We start from the raw sequence: 27,896 nt of genomic DNA, 5'->3' as shown, positions 1-27,896 counted from the left end.
TCGTAGTCCGACGTCTGTGCTCGTCTGGCACGTCCGTGGGCTCCGGTGCAGATGCTAGCGCCGGCACCGCTCCCCGAGAGCTCTGCCGCTGCGGGCGCGATGAACGTGGCAGCGACGAATGTTCATGTTTTTTCCCGTCCAATTTTCGGATTAAAACTCTGCCGAAGTTTCCCATAAAAAAAAATCAACAAATCGCTCCAAGATGTGAGTTTGATTGCGCGTGTGTATTAATAGTCACTGGGTCGCTGGCAAACAAAAACAAATGCGCTACCAAATGGCCTGGTTCTACGCTTGGCGATGGTATATATTTACTTAGCGCGAGAGACCGACAGACCGAGCCTGTCCTGGAAGTGAAACCGATCAACGACCTCCGGAGCCGTAATGCTGAGGGCCCAAATTAACTCTCTTGCGTCGGTGATCTCATTCAAGGCTGCGTGCGCTACACACGCAGTGTGGTGATGCTACGTGATGTACGTACACAGCAACAAAGACAAAGATCTCCCTTGTAGCCTCAACAGACTGCTGGGGCGAGTGCTGTTGGCGCGCACCTATGAAGGCCGGAACGGCACACGAGGGGGTGGGTGACCAACGACCTCTGTCTCCCGAGTTGCGATGTTTACATATCGCACCAGGTATGCATTTGAGGCTAAGTCGACCTAGGGGAGTCCCAGGACCGGTTCAAAACAATCGTCACGAGTGTTGGCCACGATCGGGAATCGAACTGGCGTTGCTGGGTTCGTAGCGCAGCCCGCTAACCGCTACACGTGACATACAAGGCATTACGGGAGCCGCGTTCTTATGGTCACAATCTAACTTCTTTGCTGTCTAGAAATCACCAATCCCTTGTATCTGTTTCTCTGTGTGCCTGTCTGTATATATGTGTGTGTGTCTATGCGATAGTAGAGCGGTTAACGCGCTACGAACTTGGCGACCCGAGTTCGATTCCCGCTCACAGCCAACTCCGGTGACGATTATCTGCACCGGTCCTTTGTCTCCCCTAGGGCGACTTAGCCTCAAATGAGTACCTGATGCGGTGTGTAAACATCGGAACTCGGGAGACAAAGGCGGCGGGGCGTGGTTCTTGCCACCTACGGCCTCGTGTGCCGTCTCGGCCTTCATATGTTACCTAATCAAATGAAATGTTCAGCAGTTAATGTGCTCGCTAACATCGCTTTCCGCAAGGCTATACGGGGGATTTTTGTCTTTGCTTTGTATAGTGGTTAGGGGCTTGAGTGAGCGGTAGTGTACTCATTTGCGCACTGCGCTACAGAGCCGGCAACTTGAGTTCGATTCCGGCTCACGGCTGACATCAGTGACGAATATCTGAACCGGTCCTGGGCCTGCCGTACCTGGCGGTGTCTACAACAATGAGCCCAGGTGAAACAAAAGGCGGGCGGGTGTGGTCCTGCCCCCCCTCCCTTCCCCACCGTGTACCGTGTCGCTAACAACACTTGCCCCCAACAGTCTGTAGGTTTATACGGGGAAACTTTGTCTTTGTGTGTAAGTGTGGATACCATTCCTGTCGCTCACAATTGCCCGTTAATTATGGTTGACAAAAAAAAAACGATTATATATTTTTTACATATTTCCTTAATATTCGTACGAATGGATTATTAAAAGCAAAAGCTGTTGTTCTGATTGTACATTTTAAGAGTTAAATAAATACCCCCCCCCCCCAGGTGTGCTGAAATGTGTGTAAAATAGATTCATAGCAGTCGCGTAAATCATAGCTACCCCACCGCTCCTCACGTGGGGTCGTCCTGCAGCCTCCACTCGTGAATTCCGAGTGGTTTTGTTTACATCGTGTGAGTTGTGTCCTGTGTTGTTGCAAAAAAAACCCTCTTTATATTAATAGTTGTTGTTGTGTTTACCAAAATGTATCTTCTGCTCTCAAATGACATCTCTTTAAACGTTAAAATACGACTATAATTCCAAATAAGTATATTTTGGGTCAGATCGCTTTGTCGGCCAATTGATTGGTTTACCAGCAAATCTGGAAAATCCTAAGAAAAAGTCTTCTAATTTTAACGTAGAAAGTTTTAATTATGAACCATGAAAGCTTACAGTATAACATAAAAATACAATTAAATACTTCTGGATGAAGACCTCCCCACGCCGTGTCGGTCATAGTTGGTGTTCGACCATACTTCACCGCGCTGGTCAGTACGGCTTGGTGAAGAGTGGGGTAACTGGGTTCTGTTCATAAGTTGCTCTTAGCCGTGGCCGGGTATCGAACTAAAGTCGCCGGTTTCATCGCGCACGCTGTGCTAACCGCATCGCCACCGCGCTTACCAGGTCATCTCTCCGCCTGTCTGGCAAGCGATTGTATCTATTTATTTATCTGAATGTGTGTCAGTCTTTATGTGTATGTCCGCGTATTTGTCTATGTATCTGTCCATGTCTCTGTATCAATGCATCCATGCATCTGTCTCTGTAACTATTTACAATTGTCTATGTAATTGTCTATATATATGTCTGTTACCTGTCTGTGTATCTGTCTGTGTCCCTATATCTGTCTTCGTATATCTATATATGCATCCTATCCCTGTGTCCGTGTCTCTTTGTGTGTCTGTGTGTAAGCGCGAGTCTGGGCCGGTGCCGAGGCGTCCGTCACACGCGCGCCCCTGTCGCCTCTGGGCTGTGCGCTGCTGCTGCTGCGGCTGCGGTGTGTAAACACTGCCGCTTGCGTGACGCTCAACAATCAATAACGGGTTCAGTCAGTGGCGTCAGCTGCTGGGTGCGCAGGCGGTGCAACAGCGCCGTGACTCACGGGCCGCATGCAGGGGCCAGGCACCGGGTGACCTGGAGGGTTGGTGAGGAGGGGGGGGGCGGAATTGCGGGGGGGGGGGTGGATTTTTAATGCCTTGCACCAGGGCCGGTGCCAACCACGCGATGCCACGGGGGTTGAGTACAGTATACACACACACATACACGCGGTGTTTCGTGGCCAGTCAAAGAGGGAGAGGGGAGCGTCTCGACGTTCCGGCCCACTGGCCTTAAACTCGTCAAGTGAATGCAAAGTCAAATTGTCTGCCCCGACGAGCAATGGGCGGGTTACCCTCGACACGTAATGCGGTAAACAAACAAAGACAAAGACCCCCCATATAGCCTTGACCAGACTGTTGGGACAAGTGATGATAGCGAGCACCTCTGAAGTTCGGCAGGGCGCACGAGCGGGTGATGTGGCAGGCATGTACCACGGAGGGCCGCCTTTGTCTCCCCAGTGGTGTTTTTACTGACCGCACCAGGTACTCAACGCATGTTTATGTAGACCTCTAGGGAATGATCAGGACCGCGTCTGATATCACTCGCCACTCATGTTAGCCGCGGCCGAAAATCGTATTCAGCTGGATTCGTAGCGCAGTGCGCGAACCGCTGCCCCACCGCTCCTCTATTTACACACTCGTGAGTACGCGCACGTGGAGTGCAGGGAGTTCTGTTGCGTCTCAGTGTGCGTGCGTGTGCCCGTAAAGCTCGTGAGAGTGTTTGAGGAACTTGGCCACCCGAGTTCGATTCCCGGTCACGACAAACAATTATTGGCGAATATCTGAACCAGTGCTGGGCCTCCCCTAGGTCTACTCAGCCTTAAACCCATACTAGGTACGGTGTATAGACAAACATCAGCATGGGGGGGGGGAGACAAAGGCCGCCGGGCGTGGTGCTGGATACCCACCCCCTCGTGTTCCGTGCCGGCATTCATAGGTGCTCGCTAACAGCACTTGTCCCAAACATCTGTTAATATTACACGGGGGATCTTTGTCGTTTGGATACTTTCATTTTAAAGTGTGTAAGTCGAGGAGTGGTGCGCTACGATTCCTGCTACCCGAGTTCGACTTTCGGCCACAACTAACATCAGTGGCGTATCTAAACGGGTTCTGGCTGTCCCCCTAGGTCGACTCAGCCTTTAATGAGTTTATGAACAATCAGCACTGGGGATACAAAGGCGGCCGGGCGTGGTGTTGATCACACGACCCACTCGTGCGCGCCATGCTAGTCTTCAAAGGTGCTATCGAACAGCACTTGCCCCAACAGTCTGTTCAATACTTCACGGGGGGATCTTTGTCTCTGTGCGTGTATGAATGTGCGTGTGCGTGCGAGTGTGGAATAAGCGCGCCTGCGTTCGGATGGAGATCGGCACACGGGGACACGGGCGGAGGGAGGGGGTCGCGGGGACACGGAGACGCGGGGACCCGCGCGGACACGGGGAGGGGGTTGTGGAGGCGACCTGGAGACGCGGGGGTCGCGGTGCCCAGGTCTCCCGTCCCGCGCCGCCGCCGCCTCCTCCTCGCCTCGCAGCCGCTCCCGGGCGCCGCGCCGCTCGGGACAGACCCCATTGTGGCCAGCGCTGTATTAATTGTCTCCATATGGCCGTAATTGAGCAATGCTAGGAGTCAAAGGGCTGGACAATGGTGGGGTTTGTAAAAAAAAGACGATAGAGGAGGGGGGGGGATAGAAGAGAGAAAGAAGTGGAAGAGAGAAAAAAGAAAAGGTTTTCTAGGCGTGATTGATAGCCGCGAATAATCCAACCCAAAATCGCCAATTCACATCAAAAGGGGTTTAGAGCGAGGGGAGCCGGCCGGGGGTGGGGGTTGGGGGGAGTCGCCGGGGGGGTGGGGGAGTCGGGAGGGGGGGGGCCGCTCCGCCTAACAAATGGCGTCTTCTCATAGCAGCGCAAGTTCGTTCCGCCACGCGGCTATATTAAACACCCACAGGAGCGCGGCGCGAGGAATTCAATTAGTGCGGCCAAGTGTGGCGATAGCGCCCGCGTCTCCCCCTCCCCTCCCCTCCCGCGCCGCGCACGGCGAGGCGAGGAGGTGTCCGGCCGGCGGGCGCCAACCCCAGCACCGTGCGCAGTGCCTCGTTAGCGACGCGCCGCTTTGAAGCCGCGGACTCGTGAATGCATCCAGCAGGGCTGGGGTGGTGGTGGTGGTTGTTGTGGTGGTGGTGGGTGGATGAGATGTGATGACAGTTTGTGGGTGGGTGGGTGGGTGGATGAGATGTTGGTGATGGTGGATGAGGTGTGGCGATGGTAGTTGTGGCTGGCTGGGATGTGACGGCGGTGGTGATGGGTGGATGACGTGTGGTGGTGGTGATGGTTGTGGTGGTGGAAGGTGGTTGAGATGTCGTGGTCATAGGCGGTGGCATGGCCGTTGTGGTAGGCGGCAGTGGTGGTGGCCGTTGAGTGGTGGCGGTGGTGGAGGCAGGCGAGAGTAGCGGACCCCGGTCGTGTTCTCGGTATTCGCTCAGCGGCCTCGTGGCGCCCGGCGACCTTAGGGCGGTGGGAGGGAGTCACGCCAGAGGCTCGCGGCGCTCACTACAGCCTATAGCACCTGTGCTGCACGCAGAGCGGCGGAGGCTGCCCCCCTTATTACGCATAAAACCATCACCACGATGGTCAGTGCTAGTTGGTGACATGTGAAGAGGGGGGTTGGGCGGTGTAAAGTCATAAGCAGGGCTAGTTGAGGTATTACTCGCCTCCGCTACTGATGTTAGCCGTGGTCAGGAATCAAACTCATGTGGCCTGGTTCAGAGTACAGTGCGAGAGTCACTGCGCGAACGCTGCCCAACTATAACAGCAGTGCATTTGTTCTTTGTCTCTGCTCTACTCTGAAGAACAATTGCTCTAAACGTCAATCTACTTCATATATATTGTTCTTGTATACGACGTGCTAATGCTATGCCATGTTAACGTAAGATGGCAATACGGCCTGGAGCTAGATGCCAATGTCGAGGTCTGCTCGCCACGACGAGAGGGCTTCAGGGTAGAGAGAGTTCGTTATTCCTCCTCCGTTGACGGAGCGCAGACTGCAGTCGGTTGACTTTATGGGCCCATAGTTTGGGTTTCATGGCCACATGAGCGCTTCAGACTACTTGGTTCTCTACGAGTCCATATATCTTTGTGTGTATGCATGGGTTTACGATATGGCCCATCGTTTTGTTGTCCTTATCCGCGTGTCCGATTAGCACGGTTGGCTACGTACGGTGCGAAAGAAGTTCAACGTACATACATAGGTTTCGTATTCTTAGGTTTTTTACCGAAAAAACCTAAGAATATGAATCCTTGCAGTCACGAAAGCTTCAAATCTAGAATACATAGGTTTGGTTGCATAGCCACAATCACACGATTGTGGCTTGTCTTTAATGTATCCCGATGTGTCTCTGTATATCGATATACGTATCTGTGTATCTCTATGAGTGTCTTTGTATCTCTGTGAGTCTCTACGTGTCTGTCTCTTTGGGCTTACGACATGGGCCAACAGTTTGAGTCGCATGGCCACAATCGCACGGCGGTGGCTCGCCTCTTTGAATTCCCGTTCACGACGCATGAGATGTGCGCGTAGTCGGACAGGTTGGCGTTCTGATGCGGTCTGTGTGCCACCGCCGGTGCCTTCGAGGAGGAATATCAAATCCCCCGTGGGTGATGCAACGATGCTGTGGGTCTCGAATGAGGTTATAGGCAGCGTCAATGACTCGCGCGGTGAGAGATGTTTTTGGATTCGTGTCTCTCATAGTAATTCGCACTTAACCATCAACTACCACTTAACGAGTGTTAGCGCGCACAATTCATACTCATGAGTCACGCACAATGTTAGACGTGTATTACTAATAATTATTAATAATTTGTAAACCTTTGTCAATCCACTGCTGGATGAAGGCTCTCCTACGACGTGGCTGTCATAGAGCTGGTCTGGCCATACTTCACCACGCTGGTCCAGTGCGGGGTGGTGGGGGAAGGTGGACCTGGGACCGCGGTCGGGATATCACTCGCAGTCGAAATTTGGGCCACTGGTGCGCTAACCACTGCGTCACCGCTCCACCCTGAACATCTATCGCCGTTCAGGAACCTTTATTAAATGTATTTGTAAAGGTCGCGGACGCTGTGTACGGGTACATACACCGTGCAAAGCATGTACACGTGCGCTCTGATTTTAAACAGCAACATGTGAAATTACATCCACACTATGGCGACGGCTTGGGAAGGCCTCTGCCCAGCAGTGGATTGATCATGGCTGATGATAACGATGATGTATGTAGAACGTAATTTGTGTTTAAACCTCACGTCCGTTCATATTAAGTCCCGTCAGCGTTATATTTAACACGTTTCCATGAATACACGTGTGTGTACTTATACATGGGAGTGGTGGCACAGTGGTTCGCTCACTGCGCTACGAACCCATCCCTCTCGGTTGATTCCCCAGCCACGGCTTACATCATTGGCGAGTGATATCTTAACCGATCCCGGTCATCTACTGTTCCTTTTGCTGATTCGCATTGACCAGCGTGGCGAAGTATGGTCAAACAAACCCTATGATCGCCACAGCATGGGAAAGCTATCGTCCTGTCGTCAGTTGACAAAAAAGGATTACTAATTAACATTATTTATATGCAGTAATATCCCGGTGTATGTCGGGGATACGTTCCTGAAAGGTGCGACGACGAATAGCGAAACGACGTAAATGAAATCATTGTTTCTCATAAGAATGAATGGAATAAGGGAGGATGCGTTCCTAACGTCGCCACCTATTGTTATATTCGCTTGTGCCTATGACATTGCCCTTTTTGTTGAATGACAGTTATGTTCAAATACACATCTAAATTAAATAGACATTATCAGACATTTAAATAAAAATAAAAAATATTTAAAAAAAACTTACCCTCCGTACTGGGGCTGGCTTCGCTTGATGGGTAGACGGTGGCGGCATACACATCAGAGATCCATACACATCATAGACTGTTGGGGCAAGTGACGTTAGCGAGCACCTATGAAGGTCGGCACAGCACACGAGGCGGTGGGTGGCCAGCACCACGCGCGGCCGCCTTTATCTCCCCAGTGGCGAAGTGAACTCTTCCACAGATCCACGCACACAAACTCACTCACTCGCAGGAGCACGCGCGCGTGCGTCTCGTCTCACCGCCGGCGCCGAATACAGTGACGTCGATTCTCACTTCTACGGTAGCTAACACTTGTACGCTGCCTCTGAACTACAGACACATCCTTGTCACTTACAACACGCTTAGGAGGCGTGATGTTTAAGGATCACGTGCCCGCAACGTTCCATTAAATTATATTTTTTAAACGCCGTACTCAACACGATTGTACAGAAGTAAACTTTAACTCACATTATAAAGAGTATACAACAGGATGCAGTACACTATGAAACATCACCAAAACGCCGTACGTAAATAATACATTCTACTCTACAGTGCATTACATGTCGGTATGCGCGACGCAAAGTGGTTTGTGTACCCCCGTACACCAATCACCTTGCGGGTTGGTGAAGGCGAGGGTTGAGAGGCTTCCGATACAGAGGGACGACGTTGCTCTCAGCGGCGTGAGAGTGTGCGGGGAGCAATTGAGGCGACGCAAATCGGGTTGGCGGTGTTCATAAAGTGACGACGTATGTGCGAAACGACGTTCAAGGGGGACACGTCAATCGGGGGTATTAGTGGCAATGCAATATGTGTATATGCGTTAAGACTTACGTTCCTTATGCGTGCGTGGGGAAATCGCTGTCGCAAAGTCACTTTGCCCGAGTATAAGGCGCGATGCCATGGCCGTACACGACAGCCTGGTGAATGATTCATGCACGGGAACAGACGCCAACTTCGTCATCAAGCACCGCCCGTATGATACACAAAGATCCCCCGTGTAGCCTTGACAGACTGTTGGGGCAAGTGCTGTTAGCGAGCAGTACCTATGAAGGCCGGCACGGCACACGAGGGGGTGGGTGACCAACACCACGCCCGGCCGCCTTTGTCTACCAAGTGGCGATGTTTACACACCGCAACAGGCACTCTATCACACACACACGCACACACATGCAATAATGATAATTGTGACTCATGAAACTTTTAATAACGTTCTAACAGCGGCTACGAAGTACAGTACACAATGTTTACGCATATACTAGAGTCTAGGCTTGTAACTTTGTAATCTATTTATGTACATTGTGCTCCACAAAGAGCTCGACGCGTAGTTTGTATACATATAGTTAAACCTCTTTCGCACCGTACACAGCCGACCGGTTTCGCTCCGCGGGCAGCCCAGATCGAGGTCTGGGCACCGCTCCTCACTCGGGCCGCGCTCCCCGTGCGCCGCCGCCGCCGTCAGTGGGTCGAGGGGCCCACGACCCCCCCGGAGTGTGACGAGCAAGCCGATAGAGAGCCGCGGGCGCTCGCTCCTCCTGCCTGCGAGCTCACGCGTGCACGCGCGCGTGTCGTCCTGCGCGTGCTCGTGCACGCGCGTGAACTCGTGCGCGTGCCGGCTACGCGGTGCCGAGCGCCGCCGTCGTTCTGTCCAAGAGGCGAGCCGCGGCGGTTACCCGCATCAGCGGACTCGTGAGAGTTGGTGGTTGGTGGTGATGGTTGGTGGTGGTGCTGGGTGATGATGACGACTTTTCACCCAGTCATTTACGCACACGGTAGTGTAGCGGTTAGCGCTACGAATCTGGCGACCCGAGTTCGATTCCCGCTCACGGTCAAAATCAGTGACGATTATCTGAACCGGTCCTGGGCCTCCCCTAGGTCGACTCAGCCTCAAATGAGTACCTGGTGCGGTGTGTAAACATCGCCACTGGGGAGACAAAGGCGGCCGGGCGTGGTGCTGGTCAGCCACCCCCTCGTGTGCCGTTCTGGCCTTCATAGGTGCTCGCTAACAGCACTTGCCCCAACAGTCTGTTACAGGTTCAAAGAAAATAAAAAATACATTAAAAAAAACTACGACGTTTCGATCGAAAGTACAAGAGGGGGACTTTTAAAAGGTTTAAAATGGTTGTACACAATGTGTGTGCACCCATTTTAAACCTTTTAAACAGTCTGCCTCAGCAGCTTTCCCCTTCTTTTTTCTTCCTGATGACGAACGCTTGTGTTGCGATCGAAACGTCGTAGTTTTTTGTTATTTTTATTTCTTTGAACCTGTCTACGTGACTTTACCGAAAGACCCAAAGAATAAGAATTCCTGCAGTCAGGAAAGCTTTAAGTCAAGATTTAGTCTGTTACAGGCTCTCCGGGGAATCTTTGTAATTTTGAAAAAATATATATGTCATGTGATCGACAGACAATGACCAATCCACTGCTGGATGAAGGCCTCCACCACAGAGTGTGCGGACGCCGTGCACGTTGTGTGTGCGAGATTTGCATCCTGCCAAGTTGACACGCACGTTGAGACGTCGTTGGTTTCCAAAAAACAAGTACATCACCTCGCCGGACTTTCAGAGTCTCAAAACACACGCGCGTACAGTATTATACTCTGTCTTGATACAAATGTATAACACACACACACGGTGCATTTCGAGTTAGTAAGTATATAAGCGGTTGTCGTCAGGCTGTTGATGCAACAGCCCAGGGCTTGCGAGCCGCTTGCGTCTCCCACGGTCTCCCCACGTCGTCGTCGTCGTCTCCCCTCCGGGCCCGTGACCTCCTCGACGAGCCGCCCCGCGCTCGTGTCGACCAGGGGGAGGGGGAGTGGTGGTGGTGGAGTGGGGGGTGAATAACGCGTGAGTCGGGACTTTCTGCGAGCGGAGATCACAGAACCTCATTTCTATAACTTGAAAAGGGGGCAGAAAGCCTTCGGGGGGGGAGGGGCGGAGGGGGGTCACGGTGAATTGTGTGGGGGGGAGGGGGGTGTCATCATTTTTTTTACTTTCTTAAACACAGAGCGAAGAGACAGCAGATCACCAGTTAGGCGGCGCACGGGACGACGGACTCCTGGGGTCTGGGCTGTGGAGTTGCTCGCAACTCCACGTGAGCGAGCGGGCGCCCTTGCACAAATACAAATATCCCCCGTATAGCCTCAACAGGCTGTAGGGGCAAGTGTTGTTAGCGAGCACCTATAAATAAAGGCGGTAGTGTCGCGGTGAGCACGCTACCCCACGAACCCGGACACCAGAGTTCGATTCCTGCTCATGGCCAACACTCACGATGATCTGAACCGGTGCTGGGCCTACCCTAGGTCGACTCAGCCTCAAATGAGTACCTGGTGCGGTGTGTAAACATCATCTCTGGGGAGACAAAGGCGGCCGGGCGTGGCGTTGGCCACCCACCCCTCGCCCCAACAGTCTATCAAGGCCATACGGGTGAATCATTGTCTCCGTGACCAGATCTGTATAACTTTACTTGACACCTGGTTGCTGGCAGCGCGTGTTCCAATCCCGAGCACGCGGTAAATTACTCGTCGAAGTGTCGATTGGAGCTCGCTGCGAACGGACACGCGGACGATGTCCAGACGCCGGAGTAGCGCAGCGGCTCCAGATGCCCTCGCCATCACGCGCTCTGCACATCCACGCACCATTGTTTCACGCGCGCATCGAGTGGAGAATACTCACTGATGATATGTTGCGGAGACATCGGCGCTCGCCAATGGAACAAACAATGTCCGGCCCCTCCAGTCACATAACCACCCACCCTACGGCTTTTGTTTATTGATTACCGTCCCGCATATAAACATTCACACAATTACTGTAATATTAATACTAATGTCACGGCCCTTTGTTATTAAATATCCTTGTCGGATGAAGGCCTCCCTAGCTGTAGAGTCAGTCGTGGGGGGGAGGGGGGTGTTTTAACCATATTTCACCGTGCTGGTGAGGGCGAGTCGCAGCCCTCTTAAAACTTGGATTAAGGAGGTTGGCCGGTGAGGGTGGGGTATGACCGCGTTAAACACTCAGCAGAGCGAGTAACGATGTGGCCTGCCCACGTCTCTCGCACACTCTGCTCTGGCGGTCACCCCACGTCTATATATTGTTCCAACATTCGTGGTTCGACTGTAATAATGTATAACGTGGAGGGGCGGGGGCTGATCACGGAGAAGGGGTTTTTAGCACCTACTAGCATCCCAACGATGTTGATAAAGGATAAATAATATTTGCTCCCGATAAAAAGACCAATTTTTCTGGATTTTAAAGCATATTTGGGGGTGCGTCTTAGAATCGGATCGGCGTGTGTGTGTGGGAGACCGAATCTGTACGACTGCATAGCCACCTGGGCATGAGTTTGGGGGTGCGTCTTACTTTCCGGCGCAATCCTTCCAGTTCGGAGAGTAAGATAGTCACACGCGCGGAGCTCGCGAGAAACACCTCCTCGTTACCGGACGCGTGAGCGGAGCGATGCCGCGCGAGGTATGACGGGAGAGGCGAGGGCATCTGTCGCGTCAACGAGCACTCGGGAACGAAGCTCTTTGCGTTCGCTTGAAGTCGCCTCCACGCGGGTTCAAGCCACGGCTCCCCCCCGACACTCGCAGCTCCCCCACGGTCTCCTCTCGTCGCCACCCCCTCCTCCTCCCCCATCACCCCAAACAATCCGCACTGGTGCACAGCAGTCGTCTCCACTCTGCGGTCGAGGCCGTGGTGATGATGATGATGACGGTGGTGGTGGTGATGATCAGTCCCTGCGTGCGTGAGAGCGCTAATGACTCGCATCTGTTGATGGCTAAACTAGGAAGGCCGGGCCGTCGGGAGATTCGCGCGCACGCACGCGCGCGCGCGCACGCACGCGCCCCCAGAAGACGCTTCCAAAATCCCCTCCCCGCGTGCCGGGGGACTCAGAGTCTGCACCAACGCCGGTTCCGTCAATCACCAACCGTGCAGATAAAACGCTGCGGAGCAGTTCCCAACGACGTTTCAGGAATGATGTTAGCACCCAGACACATCTATCTCGCCGTATATGTCCTCGTGATGCTTGTCTGCGGTCGTGTGGATAGGAATATCGGGTACAGTGATACACGAGTATTATTATTATATCTAGGTGTAATATTGTACTCTCGTGGCAGAGCCTTACACCGATAATAATAATAATCCCCATTGTAAGCCAAACCCAAGCAGCGTTCCGGAAAATGTCGACTAAGGAACAAAGCAAGCCCCTTTGCGTTACAGTTAATTATCACGGAAAGATAAACGCGTGGATGAATTACATTGAGAGACAGAACGAGGAACGCGTGAGTCAATGGAACAAACACCGAGTCAGAGGCGCCACAATGACATTTGGGATTGGTAAAGGCAGTAAATGGGCTTGGGCAGGACGCATCGAGAGACGGGGATGGTGCCGGCTGGGCGAGACTCGTAACGAAGTGACAGCCGGGACCGCGGGGGGTGGCGACGGCGTGAAGATGCCTTAATCCAGCAGTAGATAGACAATGGCTGACAATGATAAGAAGTAAATGTATTTACAAAATATATTTATATTCATGTGTCAATCCACCGCTGGATGACGGCCTCCTTGTCCACACTACCTATATGAGAGTACATCGCAGTAATACTCTGACCATAATAAGCGCGTCTGTGTGTGTGTGTAGATATAGCGATGTAACAGATTACTGCACCCCGCTCTCAACCCACCGCTGGATAAAATCATCACCTCCCAGGAAGGGTAACGGGGGTTGTTTGACCACCATACTTCACTACGCTGGCTCAGTGTGGGTTGTTGAAGTGGGTTGGTGGTGTGGGGTTGAGGGTCAGGTTTGGTTCAAATATCACTCGCCACTGATGTTAACCGTACACGGGAATCAAACTAGGGTTGTTGGGTGAAGAGTGCAGTGTGTTAACCACTGCGCCACCGCTCCACACTAATGCATATACAATATTAACTGTTTATAGATACAGTGTGGTGTTCACGGAGGTCCTGAAGAAAGGAGACGCACTCTGGCCTGATCGTGTGTGCGTATTGTGTGATGGTATTACAAATTAGTTGTATATCGGCTACGCTTTAGCTGCGACGTTTCGTACAAGGGCCCTTCTTCAGCACTGGCCAAGTTTACACCCACTGTTGCAGCGAAATCAGCTACTGCTGCTCATAACTCTGCTGCTGCTGCTGCCGCCGCTGCTGCTGACGATTGAGTTGCTCCTCCGACCATCGCTGCTGCCACTCCCACCGCTGCTGAAGTTGCCGCACGCGGCGCGGCTCGCACGCGGTCCGCGTGGCTTCTTGAGGTTCCGGCCGGAGCTTGGCGAGAGCGAGGGGGGCCAGGGGGGTCCAGGGGGGCCAGGGGGGCCAGGGGGGCCGGTAGCCACGAGGGCTCGGCCACGGCGGCGCAAGGTCCCCGTGTCGGGGGTGGGGGGGGGGTGGCGGTCGGGGCCGCGAGCACCTGGGCCGCGCTTTGATTCGGGATTCCGGGCAATTTTCCGCCTCCTGCTCCCGACTTCCGGCTTTAAGAGGATTTACGGCCGCGCCGGACGATGATGGCGCGGGGGGTGAGGAACTCTGCAGGGCGGGCGGGAGACTCGGCGGCTCGCGGGGTACGCCTCCTGATACCCCCCGAGATGAAAGTGGGTTACCTGGTAGAAGGGGCGCCCGGTGAAGAAGAGGAAAGGGGGGGGGTGGTCCGGTGGAGATGGGGTGCCAGGCGGAGAGGGAATAACCGGTGGATAAAGGTGTCCAGAGGACAGAGAAAGTACCCGGTGGACAGGAGGGGTACTTGGTAAGCAGAGAGGACGCACGGTAGAGTGAGGATATCCAGATGAGATAGGGGATACTCGGTGTGGAGAGGTGGTGTACGCTGGAGGCAGCGAGCGGGGTGACTTCGCAGAGGGAGGATAGCTCGTGGGGAGAAGGGGGGGGCACTGGGTGGGGAGAGGCGATTCTCCCTGGGACGTGGTGCCTCCACAGCCGAGTGTGAATATAGAGCAGCAGCAGCAGCAGGAGCAAGAGGAGGAGGAGAAGCTCGTGGCTCAGTGTGAATTGGTGTCTGGTGGCCCATGAGTGGCTCCAATCAAAGCTACGCGTGATTATCCCTTCACGAGATACCGTACAATTGTAGCATATAGCTTCGATTATATAAAACTGCACGTTTTATGTTGGCTCCAAATGAAGACGATGTCGGATGTCTCCTAATTAACTCCGTGTCGACGGGCGGGGGTGGAGAAGGGAGGGGGTTGTGGGGTGGGGGGCTAATTAGTAACGGGCGGAGGGGGAGCGAGTTGATGCGTGGAGCCGGATGCGCGCGCGCGCTCTCGGGGAAGGAGCGCGTTCGGCTCGGGGGATTCAGCGCCGGCGTCTGCGGCGGAGACAATCGCGAACCCCGTCCGCGCTCGACGAAGAGGAATGCGCGAAGCAGAGGCAGTCCCCGCACCAGAGACACGCGTGGAATGACGCCGCTTCTCCGTCCGCTACGAGTGTGACGAAGTCGTTTGTGAACCAGCGCGGCTCGAGAACGGCACGCGCGTCTAACGCGACACCAGATAGTAGCACACAAAGCCACTCCGCTATACACGACGAGAACGATCATGCACATGTACAGCCGCGTTGGTCCGCGGGGGTTGTTGTTTCACCATACTTGACCACGCTGGGTCAGTACTGGTTGATGAGTGAATAGAGGGGGCGGGCTATGGCCGGTTCAGATACCGCTCGCCATCGATGCTAGCCGTGGCTGGGAATTTATCTCGGGTTGCCTGATTCACAACTACACAATATGCATATATAAAGAGAGAGAGAACACACCGTAATATATAGCTGCATGCGTGTGAAATGTGGCAATTTCAGACCACGCATGTTGTGTATTTAACATGTCTCCCCAGCGACGCAGCGCAGCGCTTAAGTATTATGGTTACACACGCGGTGATCGATGAAAGTCAACGATATAACAAGCCACGTGAAGTCGCCTCCATAAACAACACCGCGCTTAGTCACCGAGTGTCAACGGAGCGCGTGCAATTGTGACGCAAGGCGCGCGAGAGAGTGTCCCTGTAGGTTGATGTTAGGGCCGGACTCCTCGAATGGAACTAAACACAGAGGCGCAAGACCCCCCCCCTCGCCCCCCACACACACAAATCCGCCCAAACGGCCAAGAAGCGATCAGCACTCGCTGCTCAAAGCAGTGATCGGTGGCAGGAGTCGAACTCGTATCGGCGTCATCAGTGCGTGTTTGCCAACATCGGAGGAAGGGTAAATATTTTTGTTTGTCATTATTATTATTAATCCTAGCCGGGTGAATTTTAAACAACAACTCCACCACATACCAACTTCACTCGTCCAGCCGTGTTGGGGACGCGGCTCTATCAGACTCACTGTTTAGTCCTCATTCACACTGCGTTCAACCACTGCACTGCAGTTGACAACAACACTCACCCACTCACCACACTGCAGGTCACAAGAAAGGCAAAGATCCCCCGTGTAGCCTTAATACACTGTTGGGGCAAGTGCTGTTAGCGAGCACCTATGAAGGCCAGAACGGCACACGTGGGGGTGGGTGGCCAGTACCACGCCTGGCCCCCTTTGTCTTCCGAATGGCGATGTTTACACACCGCACCAGGTACTCATTTGAGGCTGAGTCGACCTAGGGGAGGCCCAGGAGCGGTTCAGATAATCGCCATTGGTGTTGGCCATGAATAGAAATCGAACTCGGTTCGTCGGGTTCGCAGCGCAGCGCGCTAACCACTACGCCACCACAACACTCACCCACTCACCACTCCGCAGGTCTGCAACACTGACGCGTCCGCTTCTTCCTATGCACCGCTCCGTTTTGTAATTCCCTCCCCCCCCCCAAGTCCCGTACAATAAATAACTTTGCCCAATTCAAGAAACGTATTTGACTTGAACACACGGCATCACATCCTCAACAGTGACTGCTTGTTGCTGGCCGCTCGGCGTGTCCGGCCGTTCGAGCAACGAGCGTCGATGCGAGAGGCGCACGTGACCCACGCAGGGACGTGGGTCACGTGGCCGCACCTATTGTCACCTGGAGCGCGGGGCACGGGGGCTGCCGGGGTACACGCGTGCGACGGGTATCTGGACGAACACAAAAACAGGCAAAGATCCCCCATATAGCCTTTTTAACGGACCGTTGGGACAAGTACTGTTAGCGAGCACCTATGATGGCCGGCACGGCGCAAGCGAAGGTGGGTGGTCAACCCCACGCCCGGCCGCCTTTGTCTCCCCAGTGCTGATGTTGAACACACAGCACCAGGCAATCGTTAAAGCGGAGTCGACCTCGGCAAGGCCCAGGACCGGTTCAGATATTCGCTGACACTGTTATTGGTCGTGAGCTGGAATCGAACTCGGGTCGCCGGGTTCATTCATGCGCAGTGCGCTAACCACACACACACACGTTCCACTAGACATATACTGTACACATTATACACTATACACATACATGTTGCGCACGCATATGCGCTACATACACGCACGCTATACACACACACACGCATACCGTACGTTATGAATACATATGAACATTTAGCATACGAGATATACAATGATATATATGATACGTTATATACACACAGATATATAATATACTTAATGCACATACATATAGCATACATTACTGACACGTATCGTATACTCTAGATGCACACATCCCCCACCTCCGATTAGCACGGTTGTCAACGTACGGTGTGAAAGAAGTCCTTAAGTAACGCGGACATAATTCACATACACATATATTGTTAGGAACATACAGATAAACGATACTAGGTGGCTTAACACGCACAGGTACACACACTTATATATTGCAAACACACAAGTGATATGTGGCCTAGAGCAGGGGTCGGCAACCTACGGCTCCGGAGCCGCATGCGGCTCTTTACGGACTGCTTCTTGACGATATGTACGTATGTACAGTATGTACTCAGATGCATTGCGGCTCTTGAAATACTGAATTTTGTACCGAATTGGAAAGAAATGGCTCTTCTTGTTATTTTGGTTGCCGACCCCTGGCCTAGACAAACCAATATTACACAACAAACATAACGGAAACACAAACGTGCATCATGTTACGTATACATATACAACATATATAATGCACTATATGTACATAACGCAGATACATCATTCGAAAAAGAAAAAAACACGTGAAACCAAACACGTACACACAATGGTGGTGACGGCACACAACTACTACCCCCAACTACACCCATATGTATATGCAAAGACAAAGATCCCCCGTTTAACCTTAACAGACTGTATGGGCAAGTGCTGTTAGCGAGCACCTATCAAGGCCGGCACGGCGCACGAGGGGGTGGGTGGCCAGCAACCACGCCCGACCGCCTTTGTCTCCCCAGTGGCGATGTTTTTACATCGCACCGACTCCTCATTTGCGGCTGAGTCGCGTTCGTAGCGCAGCGCGGTGACCAGACATCCCAAGTTTCGCAGACATTAATCAAAACACACGAATGCGCATCATGCACGATATTACAGACCACTCAAGGAGTGACTGGAGACACACACAAATGCAGACACGTACAATGATACGTAAAATACACAATAATTACACAATAAACATACAAAAACACACACACACACCTCTTGCATAAAATACGTTAATAACAAAACGATCGATTGACAAACATACAAAAATAGATCATATTTATCACGATCTAGTGATACACAAACGACGGGACACTGGACCATGCACATATAAACACATAACATACTTTAAACATATACATCGCCAAGATAACTGAAGCACACAAACACTTAACAGATGTATCTTATACATAAATAAAATAAATGTTGTGGTTGTCGGTTGCACATCTAACACATCTAGAAGTACACACACGACACAACATGTTTGTGCATAGAGCATATGCAGTGCCCGCACAAACACAATCGTTTACATCGAATACACATCATTAAAAGTATGCTTGCAATTCTAGAGGTAACTGGACATATCTATACAATACACTTACACACATGGATGTATATACACGCAGAGTACATAACACACACACACGCACACACATGACCAGAGGTGGCAGGAAACACACACACATATACGCACAGCATGGCATACATACACTACGCAATTACACACACACATTAATTACATACGGCGCATACCCATGCGTGCAACACCAGCCTACGCCGACTAATCGACAGAACCGTACACAGATATTAAGATTCGCCATCTCGCTTTAGCAGACCGTTGGCCCAAGTGCTGTGAGCGAGAACTTATGAAGGCGGTACACACACAACGATCCCCCGTATAGCCTTAACAGATTGTTGGGGCAAGTGCTTGTTAGTGAGCACACCTATGAAGGCCGGCACGGCACACGAGGTGGGTGGCCAACACCGCGCCCGGCCGCGTCTCCCTAGTGGCGATATTTTCACACGTCACCAGGTACTAATTTGAGGCCGAGTCGACCTAGGGGAGGCCCAGGTTCAGATAATCATCACTGGTGTTGGCCGTGAGTGGTAATCGAACCCGGGTCGCCAGGTCCGTAGTGCAGCGCTAACTGCTATACTACCCCACACACACGAACACGCCGTACATAAATCACACACACCGCGGGTGTATTTACACACACACCTCGATATTGCCGCTCACAGCCAGCGCCGTTGTATGGCTACAGAACCTGTCCATTGATTTACAACTTTTTTATGCGGCTCCAAATATTCAGTGGCTTATCTCCAGAGGTGGGACAAAGTCATTGTTATGCAAGTCCAAGTCGAGTCGCAAGTCATCAAATTCATGACTCGAGTCTGACTCGAGTCCAAGTCACATGACTCGAGTCCACACCTCTGCTTATCTCTGCAACGCGCCACACGAAAATTACACGCGCACACATCTAAATACGAGGCCGTAGACCATGTACTTACACACACACAGTGTATGCACCATGCGGGTTGTCTGCGTGTAGCCTGTGGGGACCGGTAGCGCAGCGGATGGCGCGCAGTGCTCCAAACACCCGGCGAGCCGAATTAGAATCCCGCTCACCGGCCAACACCGGAGACAATTAACGAATCCATTCCTGGGCCTCCTATAAGTCGACTCGGCCTCAAATGAGTACCTGGTGCGGTGTATAAACATCACGACTCGAGACAAGCAAAGGCGGCCGGGCGTAGTGCTGGCCACCCACCCCCTCGTATGCCGTGCCGGCCTTCATTCGGTGCTCGCTAACAGCACTTGTCCCAACAGTCTGTTAAGGCTATACGGGGGATCTTTGTAGTCCCCAAGCTGTCGCATTTACCAAACCCGCACCCTGTTGCACGCAACTTGCAGTAATGATCAAAGTTTAATGAAAAAAATATCGCCAAATTATCTCGCGTCGACCGAGTTGTTTTTCAAGTAACATTCATCCTAAATTACTACCAGCGACAGCTCGCTTGGAGAAACACCACAAGACCCCTTCTAAATAAAAACACACCGCGCGAAGAGCTGCATTGGCGTCGATGCATTGCGTCGCGTGAACGCTGGCGAGACGGCGGCGGCGTTCGTGACATCGCCGCGGGCGGTGGAGGCCGCGGGCGGTGTTCTATCGCCTTGCGAGCCCAGGGCACAATCTCGCGCTCGTCCGGAGGAAACAAATAAAAACCCATCCACAAAGTGCGTATAACTCACACCAAGTATTTTATTGTCGATGTTTCGTAGTACAGTAATAATTATACAAAAAACGTATAGATCATTGAAAATGCATAATATAATAACCTATATATGATATAATTTACACTATGGTACAAGGAGGAGGTCCCTTTTGCGAGCTCAGTCCGTGGCGGCCGTCCCGGCGCCGTGGTGCCGCTCACGTGGTCAGTCCCCGCACAGCAAGGGGGACCCCCTCAAACGGCACCGCAGGGGGGCGTCCTGGACTGGAGTCCCCTTCTGGGTTCCTTTATCGAAACGAACTGCTTCCGGAAAATAGTTCTTAAGACTGGGGACGGTGGCGCTGCTACAGTAGGCCTAAATACGGAGAGGGACGTTCACGGGCCATGGTGGAGGGCTGGGAGGGAGGTCTTCAGCCCGCCTCGTGCCCCGCGCACTCACTGCGTGCAGCACCGTGTGGACTTCAGTTTTTCGGTCTGCGTGGGGGGGCCCACGAGTACGTAGCTCGTACCGGGGTGAGCGAATCGGACACACACTCACGTACACATGAACAGACAAAGAATAAAACAAGAGACACAGATAGAGACAAATAGACACACACACATTCGTATATATACGCAGAGACGGGCGTATACGCAGAGGCACACGGAAACATGCATACTGATACGCAGACAGACATGAATGTGGAAACATATGCATACAAACGCATAGACAGCCACATACATAAGACATTGAGACGGATACACGGGCACACAGAGGTCGCACGCAGACTCGCGCACAAGTACACAGATTCCTCGGACACTCCCACGCGCACTCACACGCCCAGGCTGGTGCCGGACCCTGCGCCACACGTAGCCCAGGTGCCAGTCGCAGCCGTGGCCACTCGTGACGCCATCGCCGCTCTCGAGGTCGCGACGATGGTGGCAGCTGCGGCGACGATGGCGATAACGACGGCCCCACGGTCCAACAAGCGGCCACACGGGCCACCGGGGTCCTCACGACAGCGGATACATGCCGTAGCCCATGGGCGCCGAGTAGAGTCCCAGGTGGCCCATGGGCAGCGCTGCCCGCGGGAAGGCGGGGGACACGCTGGCCGTGGCGTACAGCGGGGCCCCGAACTGGAACGGTAGCCCGAACCCAGCGGGCGTCAGTAGGGGCTTGGCCGCCGCAGCCATCTTCAGCTTCTCGAGCTCGGCCTCCTGGAGGCGCTTGGCCTTGGCGCGCCGGTTCTGGAACCAGATCTTGACCTGGGTCTCGGTGAGGTTCAGCGAGTTGGAGAACTCGGCACGCTCCGCGATGGACAGGTACTGCTTCTGCCGAAACTTGCGCTCCAGCGCCAGCAGCTGCGACGTGGTGAACGGCGTGCGCGGCTTGCGGGACGCCTTGTGCTTGCGCAGCGTGCACGCGGGGGGGCTCAGCCGTCCTGCGAGTCGGGGGTGGAATGACGGGAGAGATGGAGAGTTAGGGGAGGGCTGGGGGGGCGAGGGGGGAGTGAGGCTGGAGTTTTGGATGAAGGAGCGCCCGCGGTGCGTGGAAGGGAAAACGCGGCCCAACTTTTCACGCCACGCACAACCTCGTCAACTAACTCGCTTAATATAAAATAAATTAAACGCATTATTATTAAAAGAGGATTCACCTGAACGAAATGCCGAGTCCTAATTATCCTGGATAATTGTTATAATTGCGCAAACAAATGTACGGACTTGTGTTGACAAGTCGTGTGCAAGCATGACCTAATCGCGCGCGACATTCGTGACACAACGCCACCTTATAGACAACGGCTGTTGGACAGCGGCAAAGATACAACGCCAGAAAGCATCGTTACATCTGATGAAGAGCCGTTGCCAGAAACGACGGCCTCGCGTTTCCGCTGCAAGCCACAGGAGCGCTCTTTCGCGACGAATTTGCTGCGCGTTTTCAATTAGCGTGAGGTATGGTCAAGAACGACGTGTGACCAACGCAACGTGAACGAGCCCCTTTGCGGCAATGGGCTAATAAAAATGGACTGTAAAACACACACGCGCGAGCATTAATTAACCTATCTAAATCGGGGAATAAGTTAAAAGACTTGGGACAATGGGAAACAAACACCGCTCCCGTCTCGATAAAGTTGACACAATATCGCGAGCATGTTTACCGAGTGCAATATAAATAACGCGTCCCGCGCGCGTGCAGTTTGTGCCGCTCATTCAGCGACAGATCGGTGTCGGCGAGCACGCGGCAGGCACAACAACCGCTCGCCCTGGCTAGCGTTCACAAAGGAGATCGGGAAAACATTAAAAGATGCAACTACGTTTACCGATGCAATTCTCTTACGAGAAACGTAATATAATTAAAAACACAAACTGTGTTTAAACAATATGCAAATTAATACAACTGTGTGTACATATATACAGTATACAGAACACGAGATATAAACGCGTGTAATTATGGACGAGTACGTTTCGGCGGATTCGGGTGAAGTTATTTAATGTTTTATGGCCAAGTTGAATTCGAAACTCGGGAGCCACCGACGAGAGTCTTAAACTTCGTCCTCGTATTTTTCGTTGCAATAAAAACGCTCAAATCGGCGGCGCAAATCACTGAAACTGCTTAAGGGATCGTGAAAAAAGGGTTTCTCTCCCAGCGATTCCGATGGCATGCGAAGCCAAGTCGTAGAGGCCATTACGCGCTACCAGCCCGCGATGAAAATCGAGAACCCAACACAACTGGGCTGGATAACATCGGTACAAAAAAATAGAGAGAGAAGTTCACTCGGCTTGGACGTGTCGATGATATCTACCGTCTCTAGAATCTAGTCTAATTTACATAACGCCACAATAAACATCCGGCATAACAACAACAACAACAACAGCAGCTCGAGTTGCGTATGCGCGGACGTATCGGGTTGGCACCGGCGCGCAACATTTCGGCTCAAGTGAAAGTCGGTTCCGAGTTCGAAAAGTTACTTCCGAAAACGCAATCACAGTTCTTTCAGTTCGGCTTTAGGATCCGTTTGTAGTGTACGAGTCTAAACATGCCCACCCTACAGCATCATGTCCACCCGACGGCACGATCACCGCCCTACAGCTAACCGACACACTTAATAGGGTCGTTCTCCCTAAAAACAAACGAGTGGGTTCTCGACATCGCGAATCTATTCCGAGTCTCCTGCGGCCGGGAGCACCGCTGCCCCAACACACACGGCACAGGTGAGCGGGCATCAGATACCACAGGTGAGAGAGTGTATCGGCGATACGTACTAGGCGGCGGGGAGTAGGCAGCTCCGTGCATCCACCCGGCCAGGCCGTCCTGGGGGTCGCCTTCCGCGCACGGCTCCCCGCCGTCGGCGCAGTGGCTCTGGGGCCCGGGGCCCGCGGGCCCGCGGTGCAGGAGGCTCTTGACGGAGTAGGGGGAGCTTGCGGGCAGCGGGCCCGGGGAGCGATCGCCGGCCGTGCCGTCGCTGGCCGAGCGGAGCGCCAAGTCCCTGCTCGGTCGCCGGTCGGACATGAGCGACTCCACGCTGAAGGGCAGCGCGCAAACACTCCGCGCGCTCTTCGCGGCCACATCGAGGCCCGACGGTGACGATGACAACGACGCCGACGATGATGTTGTGGACGACGACGAAGACGACGGCGAATGTGACGACGAGAGCTCTTCCCGGGCGGCCTTGCCGTCCTGCATCGCGGCGGGGCTGTGTTCCGCGTCCGACGCAAACGAATCTGGAGTCGGGGAAAGTTTATGCGACTTCGCGTCCTCCTCGACCGCGAAGCGAAATGCGTTCATGTCCTCGCGACTAAAAGCCACTCCACCGCAACCTTCACTGCTCTACAAATCCAACAACAACGACAACTGCCACCACCACCACCAGCAGGCAAGCAGCAGCAGCAGGGTCTCCGGGTTGCGAACTCCCGCGCCTCGCTGCGTGTGCGCCTCGCCGCGTCCACCTGGCGACTGCTCTCAGCGCTGCGCAGCCGGGCAGCAGGGAGCGCAGTGCGGTGATGACACGGATCTGGGAGCCGCGGTCGTTCTCATGGCCGGGGGAGGTGGCGAAGTGGTGAGGTGAGGCGGGGTGGAGCGAACGAGAGAGAGGCGGAGGAGGAGGGGGGGCATCGAGCTACCGCGCCGGGAAGTCGGGCTCCCATCTCGGCGAGGAGGTTTTAAAGGAGGGGGGGGGGGGTCCGCCCACGGAGGCGGCGCGCCCCGGCTGACGTTGGCCCGCCGGGCCGCAACCATTGGCTGCCCTCGTGGGCCGGCTATCAATAATCATTGCGAGTAAATTAGTCTGTAATCACCCGGACCACTCGCGGTGAGCCGGGTTTATTGATGGCCCCGGGCCCCTCTAATCTCCGCCGAGCAGGAGCGCCCGTGGAGTAATTTTTAGCCCAAAATTGTCTCTGGTCTGGGGGAGTCGCGCCGACTCAACCCCGCCACACGCAATTACTCGCATCATATGGTAGCGTCGATGATGATGATGGGCCGTGGGTATTGGCGGTGTTTAGTTAAGTACGCCGCGCTTAACGCGTTCCGAACGTGCGCCGTCGCTAAATGAATCCGCCAGTTTTTAAATTCTCGAACGCGCGGTGCTGGTGGAGGGTGGGGGTGGAGGGGGGTGGAAGTGGTGGACCCCAAGAAGCCTTAAATGGTCCCGCGGGATCGATTGGTTGCCTGGAGGCAGCCCCGGACGGGCTAATTGCGAGTCTAACCCCCTCTGTCACTATTAGGCGGATGGTTTAATAAGGCAGACGAGTGGGTTGTTTTTAGGCGCCAGCGTCGGCGGGATCAAAGCGCGTAACCTCGGGGTGAATGGGCAAGGGTCCCTCCCTCCTCCCGCCCTCCTCCCTGCCTGCCCGCCCCGCCTCCCCCGCCCGCCCCGCCCGCCCGCCCCGCGCTCCGCCCGTGCTGGAATCGCCGCCCTTTGCGCTCCGGCGCAACTGCACGGATCACGCTCAGCGCACCGCTCCTGATCGCATCCCAATAGAGTGTGGTGGTGGTGGTGGGGGGACGATGTTCATGCACGGGAATGGAGAGCGCGAGAGACTAGGGGAAGAGGGAGGAAAGGACAAGAAGAGAGAGGGGCAGAGAGAGAGAGATAAGTGATCGAAAGCATCAGCGGGGTCTGTGTCACGGGGGGGAGGGAGTAGAGGAGAAGACGGCGGCACGGGGGGGGGGGGTCATAGGAGGAGGAGGAGACGCTGAGAGGTGGCGGAGACCGGCTCCATGGGATAGAGGAGACTGGGGCCCAGGGTGGGAGGAGACGGGGTGGGGGTACAGGCGAAGCTCGGGGGGGGGGATTGAGGAGACGTCGGCCCCGCCCTCGGCCAGCGGGGAGCGGCGCCTGCGCGCTCTGTTGCTCAATTAGCGATCTAATGCGGCAATTAGCATAATGGGCGTGACCATCGCGAGAATGAGGGCCCGGTTCTCTCTCGAGCGGCGCTCAGGGTCCCCGCACCCCGTGCATGGGGAGTGTAATAGGCGCTCGCTAACTCCGCTTGCCTCCTCTGTCGGGCTCTCGACACCCCGCCGTGTCGCGCGCTGTGTTTCGAACGCGGCCAACCGCGGTTCGAGTGCTGGCCGTGATGCCGCATTTATTAAAACCGGTGGCAACTGGTGTCTGAAAGTGGGGCGGTTTATCCTCTAGGTCGACTCAGACGTGAATGAGTACCCGGTGTTGTGGTGTGCTCATGAACGTCAGCGCGGGGGGATACAGACACGTCCGGTCTGATCTTGATTTGAAGCTTTCGTGACTGCAGGAATCCATACTATTTGGTTCTTTCGGTAAAGTCACGTAGGTATAAAATAAAATAAATCACGACGTTTCGGGCGCAACACAAGCGTCCATCACCTGGTGATGATGGACGCTTGTGTTGCGCCCGAAACGTCGTGATTTATTTTATTTTATACCTACGTGACGTCCGGTCTGCGCTGCGCGGTGCAGGCCACACCAGTCCCTCCGTGTGCCACGCTGGTTTTTTTTTATCGGTACTAGCTAACAACATTTCCCTCCATCGTCCATGAAAACATACTAGGTCCAAGTCTTTGCATGAATACGCAGACAGAGGCGACGTGGTCCGAACGGCTCCAAACCCTTCGTTTCACTGCCGCCCTGTTAGCCACTGAGCCGTTGATTATTGTAGTCACAGTTCGACTCCCGCAGGCCAGCGGCCCGTAACGATTCAATCTGTACCTTACACATGTATTATTTACTCTACCGGCTGTGAAGAGGAAGTGGGTAACTTTAAGCGGACGAAGCATATAGCTCAACATAGATATTCTTAGCGTGAGTAAAACGTTGGTAAAAATACAATGACTCGCGATTGTATTTCTGGCTGCCTCCAACACGGGGCTTTGGCCAGTCTGGAGACTCGGGGAAGGCTTCCTCGCCGAGCTAAATCATCACCATCAGCTATGACCTATCCACTGCTGGATGAAGGCCCACTTCTCCGCAAGCCGTCGCACGACGTCAACAATCCGCCAGGTTCGTCGTATGTAAGAGCTCACACTGTATCGCTGCGGACGTCCAACTCACCCTCAGGTAAACACTCGTCCTTGCACTTACTATTGTTATTTAAAAAAACGCAATAAAGTTAAGCATCTGGCCGCCGTCATTCGTGATACATCACGAGGGAATAGATCTCGCTCGTGCGGGAAGGCGTGGTGCCATCGTGAATTACGAATGTCGAGCAGCCTCTTTGCTGGCACGAGAAGCGTTTGCAATTAAATTCCTCTGCGTCACCACAACCACACGCGCGCCCACCTCGCGATCCGGTAGTTTGAATGCGTCACAGTTCGGGTCTCGGCTGTCGGGACTCATCTCGTCGTCGCCTCCCTGTGCCGCTAAAACAACAAGAACCCGTTTGTACGTACGAATGTTGAACTTTTTTCGCGCCGTACGTAGCCAGCCGTGCTAATCGGAGGTCAAGGAATGTTATAGATTAGAATCGGACGTTTCAGAAGTTTATTATCCGAGTGATTTGCCAACTGAGCTTTGCAGCTCTTTTTCAAGGGTGACTCAACGGCAAACACGGCAGCAAGAGTTAAAAAAATAATTTGTAAATATAAACACAAATTACAACGGAAATAAAAATACAATTATCTCACAAATCAATTACGTACATTCCCATTTGTATTATTTCGATCTCAATAGTGTGCGGGCCGCGAGATTGGAACGTGCAATTTCCACTGATGTGGCGCGCACACAAAGGCAAAACAAAGGGGCAGTCACGGGTACAACCGCTCGTTCGACGTGACGACACTCACACGTGACAACTCCCGCCGGTGTGACGTCACCGCCTGTCGCCTCCCTCTGGATCCTGGGAAGTGTTCCCCAGTCTCGTCGTCAGTCACGCGCAGCTCGTGGGGGGCCCGGGGGCGTGGTGGGGGGATGGGGGTGAGACTGTGGGGGAGGGGTGGGGGGCCTTTATTCAGAGACTGACGCCACACGAGTTTTTACCTGCAGGGGAGGTGGGAGGGGGGTCAGCGAGTTGCTATTAAATAATAGCATTTGATTTTAAATGTTGTTTATATGTTTATGTCGTGCACACCGTGTTCCTGATTATGACTAATTAAAATACTGTAGTTGGCTCAAATACGTAGGGTGGGGTGGAGCGGTGGCGCAGTGGTTAGCGCACTGCGCTGTAAGACCCCGGACCTCTTCATCTCGATTCCC

General features: G+C 53.6%; 1 protein-coding gene across 1 annotated transcript; it reads right to left on the bottom strand.

Annotated features, from left to right (window-relative positions):
- Positions 1 to 20,259: 20,259 nt before the first annotated feature.
- Positions 20,260 to 24,346, bottom strand: LOC144721484 (homeobox protein MSX-2-like). The gene is made up of 2 exons (XM_078599124.1): positions 23,491 to 24,346; positions 20,260 to 21,671 (listed from the first exon to the last, which is right to left on the bottom strand). The coding sequence occupies exons 1-2, from the start codon at positions 24,011 to 24,013 to the stop codon at positions 21,244 to 21,246; spliced, it is 951 nt and encodes a 316-aa protein (XP_078455250.1). The 5' UTR covers positions 24,014 to 24,346; the 3' UTR covers positions 20,260 to 21,243.
- Positions 24,347 to 27,896: the final 3,550 nt, after the last annotated feature.

This window comes from Lampetra planeri, chromosome 12, assembly GCF_965212315.1.
Source record: "Lampetra planeri chromosome 12, kcLamPlan1.2.h2, whole genome shotgun sequence".
Classification (NCBI taxonomy): domain Eukaryota; kingdom Metazoa; phylum Chordata; class Hyperoartia; order Petromyzontiformes; family Petromyzontidae; genus Lampetra; species Lampetra planeri.
Note: the sequence above shows the minus strand (reverse complement) of the source record. Positions and strands in the feature narration are given on the sequence as shown.

Coding starts and splice junctions, on each gene's coding strand:
- LOC144721484 (XM_078599124.1), bottom strand. CDS start 24,013: ATGAACGCATTTCGCTTCGCGGTCGAGGAGGACGCGAAGTCGCATAAA. Junction 21,672..23,490: donor TGCCTACTCCCCGCCGCCTA/GTACGTATCGCC, acceptor CCCGACTCGCAG/GACGGCTGAGCCCCCCCGCG.